This window comes from Acartia tonsa, chromosome 10 (genome assembly GCF_053477335.1).
Source record: "Acartia tonsa isolate MP-2025a chromosome 10, ASM5347733v1, whole genome shotgun sequence".
NCBI classification, from domain to species: domain Eukaryota; kingdom Metazoa; phylum Arthropoda; class Copepoda; order Calanoida; family Acartiidae; genus Acartia; species Acartia tonsa.
In genome coordinates this window covers 12,423,526-12,439,706 of record NC_137269.1, presented here as the reverse complement: position 1 = coordinate 12,439,706, position 16,181 = coordinate 12,423,526, and the positions used below count along the sequence as shown (strand labels likewise).

At 30.8% G+C, this 16,181-nt stretch overlaps 1 protein-coding gene across 1 annotated transcript in view; it reads left to right on the top strand.

Annotated features, from left to right (window-relative positions):
- The window catches only part of Ca-alpha1T (Ca[2+]-channel protein alpha[[1]] subunit T), a 90,657-nt gene that overhangs the window by 26,700 nt on the left and 47,776 nt on the right, over window positions 1–16,181 (top strand). Inside the window, exons 12-27 of the mRNA XM_080173539.1 lie at window positions 3,650–3,747; window positions 4,177–4,266; window positions 4,971–5,070; window positions 5,439–5,507; window positions 5,777–5,857; window positions 6,484–6,517; window positions 7,115–7,207; window positions 7,448–7,540; window positions 7,989–8,039; window positions 8,570–8,661; window positions 12,689–12,776; window positions 13,395–13,450; window positions 14,801–14,907; window positions 15,107–15,195; window positions 15,515–15,574; window positions 15,947–16,039. Coding sequence (XP_080029665.1) covers window positions 3,650–3,747; window positions 4,177–4,266; window positions 4,971–5,070; window positions 5,439–5,507; window positions 5,777–5,857; window positions 6,484–6,517; window positions 7,115–7,207; window positions 7,448–7,540; window positions 7,989–8,039; window positions 8,570–8,661; window positions 12,689–12,776; window positions 13,395–13,450; window positions 14,801–14,907; window positions 15,107–15,195; window positions 15,515–15,574; window positions 15,947–16,039 — 1,294 coding nt within the window. The remainder of the gene's footprint in view (window positions 1–3,649; window positions 3,748–4,176; window positions 4,267–4,970; window positions 5,071–5,438; window positions 5,508–5,776; window positions 5,858–6,483; window positions 6,518–7,114; window positions 7,208–7,447; window positions 7,541–7,988; window positions 8,040–8,569; window positions 8,662–12,688; window positions 12,777–13,394; window positions 13,451–14,800; window positions 14,908–15,106; window positions 15,196–15,514; window positions 15,575–15,946; window positions 16,040–16,181) is intronic.

Sequence of the window (16,181 nt, the reverse complement as noted above, 5' to 3'; positions counted from 1 at the left end):
GTTATCAAAATTGTATTGCCAGTGTTAGAGATTAAATTAAAATAATAATATGTAAATCCACCACCCCAGGTTCCCCAGTAATCAATAAAAACCTTTTTTTAATCATCAAACATTTTTATAGAGTCGTGGAGAGGTAATTTTTCATGTACTTTTCTATTTTTTTGCCCTATCTATCATAAACACACTGTATTTGAATTTATTTGAAATTTTAAAGATTTTCTAACAAGTTTTTTTCAGAATGTATAAATTTTAAAGATACAAAAATTTATCTTGGATATCATTTATGCAATAAAATTTCACTTAATTTCAAGTACAGGGTGACCGATATAACATGCCTGTTTTGAAAAATATCTAATTATTTTTTTTATATCTACATTCTACATATTTATACATATGCAAAATACATTTCCAATACATATTCGACTTTTAGACAAATTTAGAATTTTGACTCATATTTTCTGGTTCTTGCTTTATGCTTCAGATTTTATATTTATTATATCTTTGTCTAATTATTATGTCATTAGGTTTGCTATAATGCTTTGAAAAGTTTTATGTTTAAACGATGAAACACTGTGATTTACTATAAAATAAGTTAAGTTGTAGTCTTTTAAAAGTCATTTTCAAGACTCAACCTCTAACTTTTTTTCATATAATAACACAGAGTGTTCAATAAAGCTAAATGCAATACATTTTTAGCTAAACTAGGATGACAACATCCATATAAGCGAAGTTTTAAAACAGTAGGACAAACGAACATTAACACTTATAGAGTGTCATAACTGAAAGTAAATTTTTGAAAAACTGCTTAAATGCAGGATAATGTTTAAGGACATACTTACATTTTTATGACTTAATTACAGAGATGATTCGCTTATATTATTGTACATTTTTGGCAGTATTCCAAAATCATATAAAACGGATAACTATAATGCATACAACTTTGTTGTTGAAAAAGTTAAAACTAAACATGTTTAAAATGGACGTACTGGAATTCTGGTAATGGTTATAGAGTTGCTACGCTTTTTAAATCGTACCTAACTTCTTTAGAAATCACCATGCAAAGTTTGAAATCGATAGGACAATTCTAACATGCCTAAATTAATGAAAAAAGCTAACCGTTACGGACCTGCGGACGCACGGACGGAGAGGACTGACCTTAATTATGGAAAAGCTTCGCATTTAAAAATTCTTTTAAAATATCAAGAATATAAATAGTTAACTTTTGATTCAGTTTTTCATACAATTTAAATTGTTAATTATTTTTATAAGAATATGGTATGAATTAAAAAATAATAAAACTGGCAAAAAACATAATGAACATTTTTACAATTTTTACATATGGAAAATATTGTTTAATTTAGATTTATCGTTGAATAGATTTCTAGACATTAAATTTAGAATTTAAAATAAAAATCAAATAGTAATTTGGGTTCTATATAAAAACACAAACAATATTTAGTAAACTCGACTATCTTTGTAGCATTGGGTTAATGAAAGAAGACAATTTTTAACAAGTTGATAACTTAGATTATGATTAGATAATAAAAACTAGCAGTTTTCAAACTCTTTCACAAAAATGTTAATCTAAACAAGTGGTAATATAGTGTAACCAACAAACAACTACAAAAAAAAAGCTATGGGGAAACTGTTTAATTACCTTTGAAAAATGAAAAAATGCAGAAAATTATATTTGTTTTTCAATGAGTTGCCACCGTTTTCCACAAAAAAATATTTACTAGTGATTAGAATATTAAAAAAAATAATAAGAAAATAAGGATACTAATAACCAAAAAAGCGCAGCTCTAAGATCAGACGGCAAGTTAAACTAACACTTGATATGTAGAATATAAATTATAAAATCTAAACATTAATGTCTATAAATTTCTTGTAAAATTGCTCAAATACAGGTTACTGTTTAGGGAATTATAATGTTTATAAGTTTTAAATTTAACAATTCTAACAAGCTAAATTAAAGACATAAGATATCCGTTAATTACGTCAGGAACAACTCTAATTAAAGAAAAGTTTTGCTTTAAAAATAGAAGTGGAGAGATTAATAAATTGTCCGTCGTCTTATCCCTTTGCTGTTCGTTGTGTTTAAAGCATTAAAAAGCGTATCATCCTTTGACTTTTAGAAGCATAGATGCTGTAGAAATAGAGTTTGTCAAAAATACTTCTTAGCAGGGAGGAAGGGGACATTGAGCTGTTTATTACACTAGTCCCTAAATTTTTATCATATCGATATCTTATTCGTTCTTGCAACAACTTTGAGAACTATTATTGAATTTTGATTGGTTAGTTCATTGAGTTTAGTGTCCAAGCGGTTCAACCTTTAATTCTAATCTAAAGATGGGGCAATTTGTGTATCGTTATTGGGATTGTGTACCAATTTGTCGACCATTGTCTTATCCCTTTGGATCCCTATCTTATTAGTAAACAATGTTTTACTTGTTTATTGGGTGGTTTTTAGGAATCTATACAAATAAAAAGAGAGTGTGTTACAATTACTGTTACAGTAAAGTAGTTTAATAATTTTACTATTATTTTATATTTATTTTAAACAAATTACCATTGCTACGCCCCTCATGGACATATTTGTCCTCGTATCTTTTAGCTTGCTTTACTTTGTATTCCGTCTTTTGAAAACACATATTGCTTGATCTAATATTTTTTTAATACGATGCATGTTTTAATTTTTCATTTAATCCCTTTTCTAATGATAAAGTTTATATATTTTAATATGCATGATATCCAAATGAACAATGACCCCTTTTTTAATATTTTTTTGCTAAATGAATATAAAAAAATTGACTTTTAATGATTATATAAAAAATATGAAAATAAAGCTTTGTACAGTACATAGATTATTTAACGGGTAAGATGATTACAGGTAATTGACAAAAGGTAAAAAAAAAGAATATATCGCTTTATGTGTGTACGTTTCAGATATATTGCTAAAAACTCAAAAAAAATATTTGATGCTGTGAGTATTGGTTTAAAAAATATGACGTAACAAAAAAAATTAGCCAATGAGAGTCCACTACGCATGCCGCCATTGGTCAATAACGGCCTCTCATTGGCTAATTTTTTTTGTTACGTCATATTTTTTAAACCAATACTCACAGCATCAAAATATTTTTGTTGGAAAATGAGTAGAACTACATATATGGTTACTAGTTAACAAATATTTATTTGCTGAAAATCAGAGCTAATGTAGCACAAGAAATTAAAATGTTTTTAGGTTGGATGGGGGGGGGGGGGAGTGGGTGGTTTGTACTAGTGAACCAAAAGATAAGCAAATCTAGTGAGAAACAATACTTTTTTGAATACTTTTGTCCCGTTTGCATTGATTTTAGCAAATCAACATTGTAAAGGATACATTTAGAAAAATCATTGTAATTTCATAGAGCTGTCGCTCATCCGAAAACTCGGATTTGCTTATTTATTTAGTTGTCAGTGCTGTATTACTTTTATAAAATTATTTACATGCTCTATTTAACTTTTAAAATTAGTAATTTCAATGTTTTATTTTCAAATATTTAGTAAAGACGTCTAAATCTCATTCTTAATTTTATTCAGTAGGACAATTATATTTAGTTTGGATTCTTTTGGTTATTGATATGAAAAATTATCATATGAAAAACTTTAGTGCCTTGGAGTACTGCCTGGATGTAGAGAAGCTGAACTTATCAGCAATTCGAACGGTCAGAGTGCTCAGACCATTGAGAGCCATCAACAGGATTCCAAGTAAGTCTAGATTTCCTAATTGATTTTGAAAAATGAAAGAATAAGATCATCTATAAAAGAGAAGCTTATAATAAAATATTTTTAATGTGTATGTTAGGGCTCTGTAGTCACGAGTCAGCCTTGAATAATCCTAAAATTCAAAACCCATTTGGATATTTGGGTCTGGTTTATACTTGTATCTGATTTTTAAAATTTTAAAATTTGATTCCCTTGAGACTTACAGGCAGCTGGCGCGCGGGATGACATGTATTAGAAACAATGTTGTTGCATTATAGGGACACTAGACAGTCGGGTACAGCTAAATAATTCTCGCCTCCTCTATTCCTCTCTATTAAGCTATCAGATAGATAACTATTCTATCACAGCTAAAAGATTTTTGTAAAGCGACGAAGTTAATTAAAAAATAAATAAAATTATTTAAAATTTTAGGTATGAGAATTTTGGTGATGTTATTGTTGGACACCCTGCCTATGTTGGGAAATGTTCTGCTTCTCTGTTTCTTTGTTTTCTTCATATTTGGTAAGACAAGATGTGTTGTAGAGAAGCTTTGCTTATCATAATCGATATAGAATATGCGGATATTGCGAGAGATTCTCAATTATAATATGCTACTTCTAGCTGGCTAATATTACGCTGCCCTCGCTTACCCTTTTACCCATTCCCTCCCTACCTGCTGAAGGAACGAACTGACTAATAAATCAGGACTAAAAGTAGGTAACCTAAATTGATGAAAAAATTTCACCTGTCATAAAATCCACGTATTTTTATATCCTTTTTATAACATACGTTCTGAGGTGTAATAAAGTATGAAATCTTAAAATATGTTTAAATAATACTTTCCTTATATATGTACATCTAATTTTAGTTTTAAAATTTGAATACTAGTTTTTTAGGAACACAGTAATAGTGTCTGACTGATTATGACGTAACAAAAAAAATAGCCAATGAGAGGCCGTTTTTGACCAATGGTAAAATTTATAGTGGTCTCTCATTGGCTAATTTTTTTTATTACGTCATAATCAGTCAGACACTATTACTGTGTTCGTTTTTTAGAACCTTTTCTCCTTCTGAAGTTTACCAATTCCACCTCTAAAATAGCCTTAAACCTACACACGCAACCCTCCCTGGGCAGATCGAAAATCTATTTAAGAAGTTTAATCTCATCATTTCAGTACACATTTTGTATGTTTAAAGAATCTGTTAGAATAAAAAAAATTATCCAGGTATTGTTGGTGTACAGCTGTGGGCTGGTTTGCTTAGACAGAGATGTTATATTGATGAGGTTTATCAAACAAAGAAATTACAGAAACCTTTCTTCAATGAGTAAGTATTCATATGATGATTTTTGTAAAAAAGCTAAATGAGTTTTTAATAGTAAAAGGTTCAAAATTGGGGTTGCCAACCGCCTGGAAGCGACTACAGCTAAAATAAAATTTGTGGCTACCGCTGAGTAAGGCTTAGGGTAGCTGAATCCAAATTTTGTAGCTGCGGATAAGTCTTATGATCTCTGGTGTAGCCTGGATGCGGAGACAGCTGAATTTTAATTTTTTGCGCGGTTTAGATTGCACGGTGTAGTAAGCTGAATTTTTTTGTTACTGCGGCATAGGCTACCGAGCCCTGGTTAAAAAACTGGAAAAATATTTAGCAATCTTTAAATCTTAAATAACATTTATTTGACACTTATTTTTTAGGATTCCACATCTTTATTACAAAGTAGAGGAAGACCTTCTGCCAGATTATATTTGTGCAAATCCAAACAGGTTGATCCAAATTTAATTTAATAAATTATCTACCCTCTATAAATAATGTATCATACATGTCCTTCTGTTCGTCTTAACCATTAAAATTTGGATATATTGTGGCGTAATGTTGGCTTAAAACTTGTTTTGTGTTGTAACTAAAGGGAAATCAGTAAAAAGTGGGTGAGAGGGAAGGGTGTTGTGGGGAAATTTTCACTTGTTTGGTAGAATGCCTGTATTTTGTCCCTGGTCGTAAAAACCTCCCCCCTACAAACTATAAATATATTTAGTTTTGGTATGCACAAGTGTACAAATCTACCACCCTACAAACGGAATGGAGAAGAATGTTCTAGCCCAGCCGAAGCTTTAAGGTTTGTTGTCTTACAAAAAATCATTTTTTTGGATCTAGTGCAGTTCACTGTAAAATGTTCCTGGGAACGATTATCTCAAAAATCTGTGAGCTTTAAAGGTTACTTACTGCCAACCGGTTGTACAACGTAATGAGCTGCATGAGAAGGCTTTAAAATAATTTAATAGGCAAGATCCAATTATGCACAGGGAAAGCTTGAATGAAGAAAGCACTCTTAAAATAAATCTTTCTCGCGCATAATAGTTCGCAGCAAGAAAATCTGCAATATTAATTGAGTAATGCTTTTCCTAATTTATTGTAGCCCTTCTTATGGTGGTTAAAGTTTTGTACTGGCTTATTATATAGATTCAGCCTTTAAAGTTTATTGATTTTATTGATTTTTGTAAATACTCGAACCTAGGAACATTTTACCCTGAACTGCCCTAGATCCATTTTTTTCTAATTGACGTATCCCTGTACTAGTTCTCATTGGTAAGAAAGATTTAAAAATTATCTTTCAGGCAAAGTTTATTTTATGAATTATTATTTCATTGATTTAAACCTTATGAACACGATACAATAGTGAATATTTTCCTATTAATCTATTCTTTTAGTTGTAAATCCAATATATTTTTTTTCCTTTTTTAGATTCAATAAGTCAGCCTGCGTTAATTGGAACATGGTGAGTTTAAAAACTTATTTAATAATATTATTGATAGCATAAAGGCGAGGCTGCAGTCTATACAAATACTGACAAAAACTTTAATCCCAGGACCTTAAAGTAAATCCAATCTACTTAAAGTTGAAATTAAGCCTGTTCATGGGTAAAGCATTGCCCTTAATTTCACACTTTATACATCAATATAAGTGCTAGTTTTAACTTCTCTAGTATGACAAGGTTTGGTCAATTTTTGACACGACACCAAATGTGCACTTTGCTATTTATACTAATTGCGAACCTTTTAAGCCTTTTTTTCAAAAAGGCTTGTAGTTTTTACTTCTAACACCAATTCTATTTTTTTTGTGCTAACACGTAATGTGTATAGTGTATACCCCTTTAGGACCTCCAAAATCTCAAGAATGTTTTCTTTATATTAATTTTGAGGGCATTTTAGAGGGCAATGGTGCTATATACTTATATTATACTTATTAAGCCTTTAAGTTTCAGTTAATAATTTATTTAAATTTAAAGCTTTTATGTCTTTACAGAAAAAAATCAGTAATCTTATTTCAGTTCCAAAATGTATCAGATTTTATGAAAACTAATTTTTTACTTCAGTATTTCACAAAATGTACAACTGGACCGAGTAATCCTTTCAACGGAGCAATTTCCTTTGATAATATTGGCCTAGCTTGGGTTGCAATATTTCTGGTAAGTTTTTTTTCCTTCTAAGAAATTAAATAATTTTTCTTAAATTTTAAAACACCAAGAAGATCCCCAATGATCATAAACAAAATTATCCCTTCCTTAGATCCAAATTATTGGTTAAAAAATTACCCAATGTTTTGTATCCGTCGAATAAGATACGCGTGGTTATAAAACTTTGGGTAACAGTGAAATTTACAGTTAAATATCCCCCCCCCCCTCCCTGATTTTTTATTTTAATTGTAGGTGATATCCCTGGAAGGGTGGACGGACGTGATGTATTTTGTACAAGATGCGCATTCTTTCTGGAACTGGATCTATTTTGTCATGCTTATTGTTGTAAGTTAACAAAAAAAATATTATGAAAAAAGATGACTGTCTGTCTGTCTGTGTGTTCACTGGACCGATTTGGTTCACTTTCTAGGGAAGTTTGATATAGAACGTTCGGCAGTTTCCCTCAAAAAATGCATAGTGAACATGTTTAGTATTTTCTTACATCAGGTTATTTTGAGTCAGTTTACCCCTATTTTCAATTTATTTTTAAAATAAGAGATGGGTTTTGTAGTGGGCCCTAACCCAATTGGGCCTACATTCAGAACCCAATATAACCTAACCTAACCTGATCTAAAGAAATAAATAAAAAAAATTTAAAACAAGCATCACACCTTAATTTAAAAAAAAAAGGTGGGGGAGGTTGTGTGCTTTTTTGAGGGTTAATTTTTCAATTATTGGTACAAATCAAGACTTATACAGTAAAGTGTAAGTAACATACAAAATATTATTTTAGATTGGATCTTTCTTCATGATTAATCTCTGTTTGGTTGTTATTGCGACACAGGTAAGTTTAAGGTTAATAGCTTAGCTACTCCTTAATTTTTAGAGAAGGTTCGTTATCTATTTTTTCTCTTTATTATTTTTTATAAAACTTTTTTTTATAGTCCCTTGGGAAAGCTATGATTCAACGGAGCTCGCCTTTTCCTTCATCAACCTAATCCTAAACAAAGAATTACATATTTTATTTTGTCTTATACATACATGGATGTAGAGTATAAGTGGATATTATTACAGTGAGGAAATTGTCGTTATTTAGCTTGCTAACATGGAACTCGTGTATTGGTCAGTTCGTTCATTCAGTAGGAGGGAAGGGGATGTGGTAAAAAGGATGGAAGAGGGGAATTGTTATTTTATCCCACTGCAAGTTTCACTTTATTACAGAACATGAAAATTTGGTGTAACATCCAATTAACAATATATTTATTTTTACAAAACATATTTGATAATTATGTACATTTTATACAAAAATATTAAAAACAATTTAAATAGAGTTTAGATCTAAACATTTACTAATTACAATCAAATTTGAATTAGTTTTCTGAGACAAAACGGCGGGAAACTGCCAAGATGAAGGCTGAAAGAGCTAAATTTAATTCTTCTTCAACACTCTCCTCTTTCACTAACAGGTTAGTCTGCACAATTTGTAGGCGAATTTTGTAGGGTCGACAGTCGGGCGTCAGCCACGTGTAAGCCTAAGTTATAACTTTAAAATTCAGCTGGATGTATAAACCAGTTCCCACACAAACAATCCATATTTTCCAATTTTTTTTGCTCACTAGCGATTTATAAGATGAGGCTTATGCCTGGCTGCCGAGCCTTGATAAAAAGTGTAATGTTTTATTAGTGTTATTCTTTATCAAAGACTTACAATTTTTATTATATCTTTAGGAAAAACCGTGATAAATAAAAAGAATAAGTCGCATAGGATAACTAGCCGTTAAGCAGTTTCCCTCAAAGGGCCTTGTCGAGCCAAGAACACCCTTGGGTTAGGCTAAGTTAGGTTCATTAAGTCCCATTTGGGGGTGCTGAATTTGCTAGGCATTTTGAGAGAAAGTTTTTGATATTTTCATAATCAAATTAGGTATGAAATGAAAAGCAAATCTTTTATTAAAGATGGCAGCCGTTCGTCAAAATTCCCCTAACAGAAATTGATTTAAAACTGTTAAAAAATTAAAATACTTGTATATTAGCAAGAGTGTTTTCATCATCATCATACAATCAGTCATCAGGTTATATCTACTAGAGAAGAAAATAAGCTACACAGCTTTCATTCTATTTTATTATCTTTCTATTTATCTTTCTTTTTAATATTCTAGACGAGAAAAATCTATAATTTATGAATCTGTTCTTTAAATTTCCAAATTTCCTGTTTGATTCCCTTTGTAAACCAATTTTAGATCTGGTTAGATTAATGATTAAATGGGGGGGGGGGTACTTGAAGTTAGATCGGGGTCCTATATTTTGCTATAGTCTATTTCATAGTGAACTAATTTTAAATGAAGTTAAATTTGGGGTTGGGGAAAGGGCATCGGCGGTATCTAAAGTTTGAGGCGAACCTATGTTTCATAGTAAACCAATTTTAAATTAAGTTAAATTGGTGAAGTGGTTGATAGGAGGGGGGGGGGGGTGGTGAGTTAAAGTTAGTGGGAGTTTTGTTTTATTTGCAAATTTTCCCTAGCTCCAGATGAACAAGGCGCACAATGTTGCAACAAATAAAACAAAACATAAAGGGATAGTTGCATAAAATGCATTTCAGAATAATGATTTCAAGCATAAGTTACAAGTATACCATCAAACATATATAATTTTGTATTACAATAAATAACAAACGGTTAGGCATCACTAAATTAGTCGCCAGTCTGTTTTTGTGAAAATAAGTCAGCTATATAAATTGCATATATCAAAAGAATTCAATTTTCAAGTCTTTTTATTTTTAAAAATACATGGTAGATAATTGAAGATGTAGATAATATGTGCCCTGTACATCTTTTCTAAACCATTAAACAGGAAAGAAATTTAGTTCACTGAATTCAAGTTTAAATGCATTTACTTGCGACTACCCCTTTAAGTAAATCTGAAATTAACAATATTTATCCGATTGCACCCTTCTAAATGATCTAATTTTACTTTCTTTATTCAAAGATCAATGGATAGGTCATTATTTTGTTTTATACAGTCATTTCCATAGATAGCGCGGAAACATCAAGTAATAAACTTTCCCTAAAAAAGAGCGCCTGCACTTATATCAAAACTGTGCTGTTTTTTTTTACATAATTAATGACACCTTGACTTTATAATAACATTTGACATATGTTAAGTTTTGACGCTATACCAAATTATTTTCGTTTGTTCATTATAATTAACTTTTAGTATACCGAGTGATTTCATTATTTTATTTAAGTAATTAAAAATTATAATAAAAATAAAAAAACTGATCCTAACCCACTAGGCCCTGCGGGGAAAACCCTCCCCTTAAACCCCAATCACTGGGTTAGGCTTATATTACTCTAATAAACCTTATCTAAACCATCCCTGCCAAACCTAACTTTTATTAATTGTAAAAAGGGAGAAAATCATTGGATAATTTTAATGAGAAAAATATTAAAAAGATCTTGTTTTCTTAATTTTTATAGTAGCGTATGGTAAGTTGAAAATGGGTAAATTTTATAGTCCGCCAAAAGTGGTTTTTACTTTCAGCTTCGATTTAGCTTTAATTTTACATTTTTTATATCAATTATAATAACTTCATGTATATCTTAATATGCGACATTAAAATATATACTTTTTTTCAGGTTATCTTATGATATTCTTTTTTATTTATTTTCAAATTAACTTTTATAATTATTCAGAAAAGAATTTGATTTTTAACTTTAATTCAAATATTTATAAATTTCAAATAATTTTATAATAATGTTAAAGAGATTAAAAATCAATTGCATTTTTCTTGAATAATTTATTTTTATAATGAACATCATCTAAATTAATTCAAACTTTGTTTGTGAAATTAATAAAAGCATCTGTTAACCCTCACAGGGCATTTCAGCTTAAGATCAGTCTTAAAATTTAGCTTTTTAATTAAAAAATTTAATGTTGAAAGACTTATAAACTTAAAAACTAATTTTGCTCCTTCTATGGAACAAAAAATATGTAAGAAATAGTAGTGATTGTTCTTATTAAACATCTTTTACATCCAAAATTGAAACATCGACTTGTTTAAATTTTGCTTAAATTGCTAAATAAATTAATGTAAAATAAATAAAAATAAAATTTCAAATATTTTGTATGAAACTTTATAATTTATCTTATTTCTATTTAGATTATTAGTCATAGAAGGTTTTACAAGTTTGTTAAAAGTTATTTATTTAAAAGTATTAATAAGACCAAAATTATATTTAAAATGATTTTTTCATTTTTTTATACATTAAAAGAATAATAAGTTAATACTTTAATACATTAAATATTCTTTCAAACTGCTTTCAATTCAAAATGCTTTTTGAAAGAAACGTTTAATTTATTTAAACTTTTTTTTTATAAAACAAAATATTTTAATTATATATTCTTCGGTCTTAATAATGATTGTGTCTGCTTCACCATAACTACAATTTACTGATTTATACTTTGAACAAAAACATACATATTTTACTTTTGATTGTAGATTTTAAACTATGAGAATAAAATTTTAAGGTGTTTAAAAAACGGAAAAATGGTGGAAACTAACAGATACATGTCTATTCAAGTCATAAATCAGTCAATTGTGGTTAATAGTTTATAATTTAGAACTTTGGTGTGTCATAAATTATACTAAGGACTCTAAATTAGACTTTCGTCAATTATTATGCAAATTATTTTGGATCAGGTTAAGTTTATGGTAAAATGTTCCTGGGATCGAATATATTTTCAAATTATAAGTACTTTTAAAGGCCGCTAACGGCTTAACGGCGAATGTATATATATGTATATTGTTTGCACAAAATCTTAAACGACTAAAGAAGACCTTTCAATAATTTGGAATGGCCAATACTAAACTTAAAAAAGATTTATTTTCTTCAGTCCCGCTTTCTCTATCCAGCATTAGATCTTTCATGATTATTCATAGGCCAATAGGCCTTCTTTTGCCGCTAAAAACGAATTGAAGTCACATCATGTACGACGTTCAGTCGTTAGTCAGCTAATGTAAATAGATTTTTTAAGATAATCGATCCTTGGAACATTTTACCGTGAAATGCACCAGATCCCAAAAAAAGGAATAAATGACATTGAACCATTTCAATCCTGTTCAAACTAAACCATGAAAGTCTAATTTAAGCCCTCAAGTTTCGAAGGATTTATTTCTGATTCATTCTGACATAATCCTAATATAAAAGCGACAGGATCTCTGCGTGTAGCGAAGAATCTCACTAACTGATATGGTTCTCCTTTAAATCAAAGCTTCCCATACGTTCTGGAAAGGTTTACAACTATTATTAGGGAGGGTACATCAAGCTCCCAAGAGAATAAGAAAAACTAACCTTAAAAAAATTGCTTTTTATTTTTGAAACTATAATATAAAGTGAAGGTTCGACTTCACCACTCCCTCAATTGCCTAAAGATGTCTCTAGGGGCGTAGCCGCTAGTACTATTGTATATGATACTATAATAATAAATTATATTTAGTGAGACAACGAACCTGTACAGAGAGATAATAAGATTAATCTCACACACAGTTAGAAAAGCTTATTCAAAGGGTCACCGTTTATATCGGGTAAGTTACTCTTTACCATGGATCTTAAGGGATAAGACAATGGAGGTAATAAAATATGTACAGCTTCATTGAAAATAAACCTAAATTATACTTCACTTGGATGATTAGTAAATAAACCAACCAATCAATACTTAATAATAGTACCCAATAGTTTTAGGAAGGTTTTAAAAGATGAAACTTTGGGTAATATAAAGTCTATTTCTCGTATTCATTCGAATCCGGTGAACAGGAACCGGTTCTCATCCATACGAAAAAATTATGTCTAGCATCGTATTATATCCACAGCTTTCTTTCGAATATAAAGTGTACAATCATAAGATTAAAATCAGTTTTTAAGCCCGTGCCTTCGGCACCTCGGGGCTAAAAAACTGGTTTAAATATTATAGTTGTACATTCTATATCCGCGGAAAGCTGTTTATAATACGATGCGAGAAATAACCATGTCCCGCCACTCCCTGTTTTTAAGTTATATGTATTTTAATTAGTCTGTCGGTCTCTTTGTCTTGCTTCAAAATTATATGTTGTCTAAACTAAAACTAACTTTATTTGCTTGTCTTAATCGTGATTTTTTCCTTAGTTATAGAGCAGCTGCGTTAGTAAAACTTCTTTTACTTTTAGACATTACGAGCTCGAAGGTTGGCGTACAAAGAGAAGAAACTAATGAAAGCAAAGGAATGGATTCAAAGTATTTAGACGTGGTTTCTTCAAATCAATCCTCTAGATCTTAAAGAAAGAGGGAGTGTGGGGGGTAGGAAAACCCTCTACAAAATATTAATATTCAGGGAGGAAGGGAGGGGACAATGGATCTAAAATTCATATTTCTGACAGTCTTGGACTTTGGGTACCAGAGCTGGATCTTTAAAAGCGTAGCCGTTGCCGTAGTCGTGGTCAGAGTTACAGCCACCAACCTAATAGCGATCTTTAAATCATATTAACCACGCGTTGCCGTGGCCACAAAAAAAAAATGCGATCTTTAAATCATATTGGCAACGCGTGGTCGTAGTCGTAGCGTGGTTAACCACGCTAAAAGTGACCACAGTCCATTAGTGTGGCTAAAGCGTTGCTAAAGCCACAGCCATGACTAAGGCCACGGCTACAGCCACGCCAACGGCTACACATTTAAAGATCCAGCTCAGAACACATGCAACTTATATTATTTTGCCAAATTTAAAAGACTTTGGGTACCAGCGCAAAGAATGCCGCTAAAACAATTATTCCCAAACCAGACGACTCTTACTGAACTAACCAATATAAATACTAGCAGACAATTTGAAAAAAAAATTCAAAACAAGTTTATTTTGGATTTTAAACAAAATAGTTTTCTTCTGAGAATGGGTGGGATAAACCAGAAATTCTAATGTGATACTTCTGTAACTAACCATTCTAATCAACCCTTTTTCAAATATGAAAACAACCCCCAATTATGGTATTATTTTTAAGAAACTGCCAGTACTAAGGTCATACCTTTTCTGATAAATTACAGACTATTCACAAGAAAATAAGACAGTTTAACCTAATGTTAAATACTTTTCTTTTGGTGTTTAATAATTTTTTTATTATACAAATCTAATAAAGATTGCTATATCTAAAATTTTGGAATTTTTCAGATATATCTGGTTTTGAAGATATTGAGTTAGAACTCTAAAATTAAATTAATTGCCCATTGTCCCCTCCCTTACTACCTGATTAATATTAGTGATATAATTTATGTTATCTTGGAATGTTTGGACTTACCTCCACCGCCCCCCCCCCCATCTCCCCCTTCAAAGCATCCCCCAAACAAAAATAAATTAAAGATAACCTGAAGAATTGATTTACTGTGGTTATTGAGACCTTATGAAACAAAAATTCATAAATACTTCGATTTATGGTTAATACCAACTAAAAGCCAGACCTTCCTATTTATCCATTTTCAAATTTTAGATAATTGAACTTTTTGTTTTTTTCCAACAAATTAATATAAAACGGGACACTGACTTGTTTTATTTACCAACCCTATAAATATTGAATCCATGGGTGTAGGAGAATGATGGTGGAAAACAGTTTAACGTTATGAAAAATGTTTCAACCCATTCCATGATCAACGCAACTGATGGTGAACTTCAACTACGGCTGGAAATAGAAGATATAGGTATGATTGAATCGTGTGTTCCATTTGAATTTTAAGGTTGTAACCCTGCAGGGCCTATACCTGCGGTGCTATTACTGTAACCTGACGTTTGGACATTTTACAATATAATTCAAAATTAGGAGGGGATGAGGGGAAGTGCTCGACTAGAGACTTCAAGCAAACCGCCTAACTTTAGATATTAAAATATTCTAATTGGTAGGTATGTATCCTTCGAGAAGCGTGGATGGAGATCCGGTGCAGTTAGCAGAAAAAATGACACAGACAGACCTTTTCCACAATGGCATCAAGGTAAATGTTAAATGTACAGTCTTTTTAGAAAATTAAATAGAGACTACATTTGGTAACTGGACAATGTGTCTCAAAAATCAGCCATGTAACGTCATAAAAATGAGTGATTATCTATCTCTTTTTAGGGGTTTTCTCTTCCACCTCTCCTCATTTTTATGACGTCACATAGCTGATTTTTGAGACACTTTGTCCAGTTACCTACATTTATATTTTTAGTTATGGCTATGTTTCAGTAAGGTATCCTTGATTGGATATTTCCTAATGTTTTACTGTATCATTGTTGTTGTTCTTTCTATCTTTTAATGAGTATATTTTGTAGGATATGGATCTTACACCAAATGGAACCAACCCGTGTAATCATCCTTCAGTTTCATGTCAGGTAAAAACATCATCTAATATAATAATTTAATAAAAGCCCTTTTTCCATAATATTAAGTAGACATAAAATAAAGAATTTAAAATGCTTTGCGAATCATTGTTTTTTTTGTTTTTTTTTGTGGGGGGGGGGGGGGGTATAAGGGGCCTCACAACACCCTCTTTAAAATCATATTTGGTAAAGCCTGTGTTTTCCCTTTTTCAATCCCTAATGGTTTAACACAACTCCTGTAAACAGCTGTGAACGCCACTGTTCACAATAGTCCTGCATTCTAAAAATGTAAAAGGTTGATTTATCTGAGGCCTACAGGCAGCTGACGAACGGCTGCCAAGCCCTGTATTACTGTATTGTACATGAAAAAATTATTATTTTTAGGAATTGCTGGCTGTATCCAAAGCTAAGGGGAACAACAAATCTTTGATCTTGGATAGAAAACTAAAATACTGTTCTACTTATAATTTGGCGGAGGTAAGAAATATTCTATAGGATTTAGAGAATTAATACAACCTAACGGGAAGTCGACCGTCCACTTTTAAATTTTTTTTCTTCATTATTTTCTTTATTGAGAAGTTTCATTGTAAAGGAAAACTATATCATGAAACGATGAAAC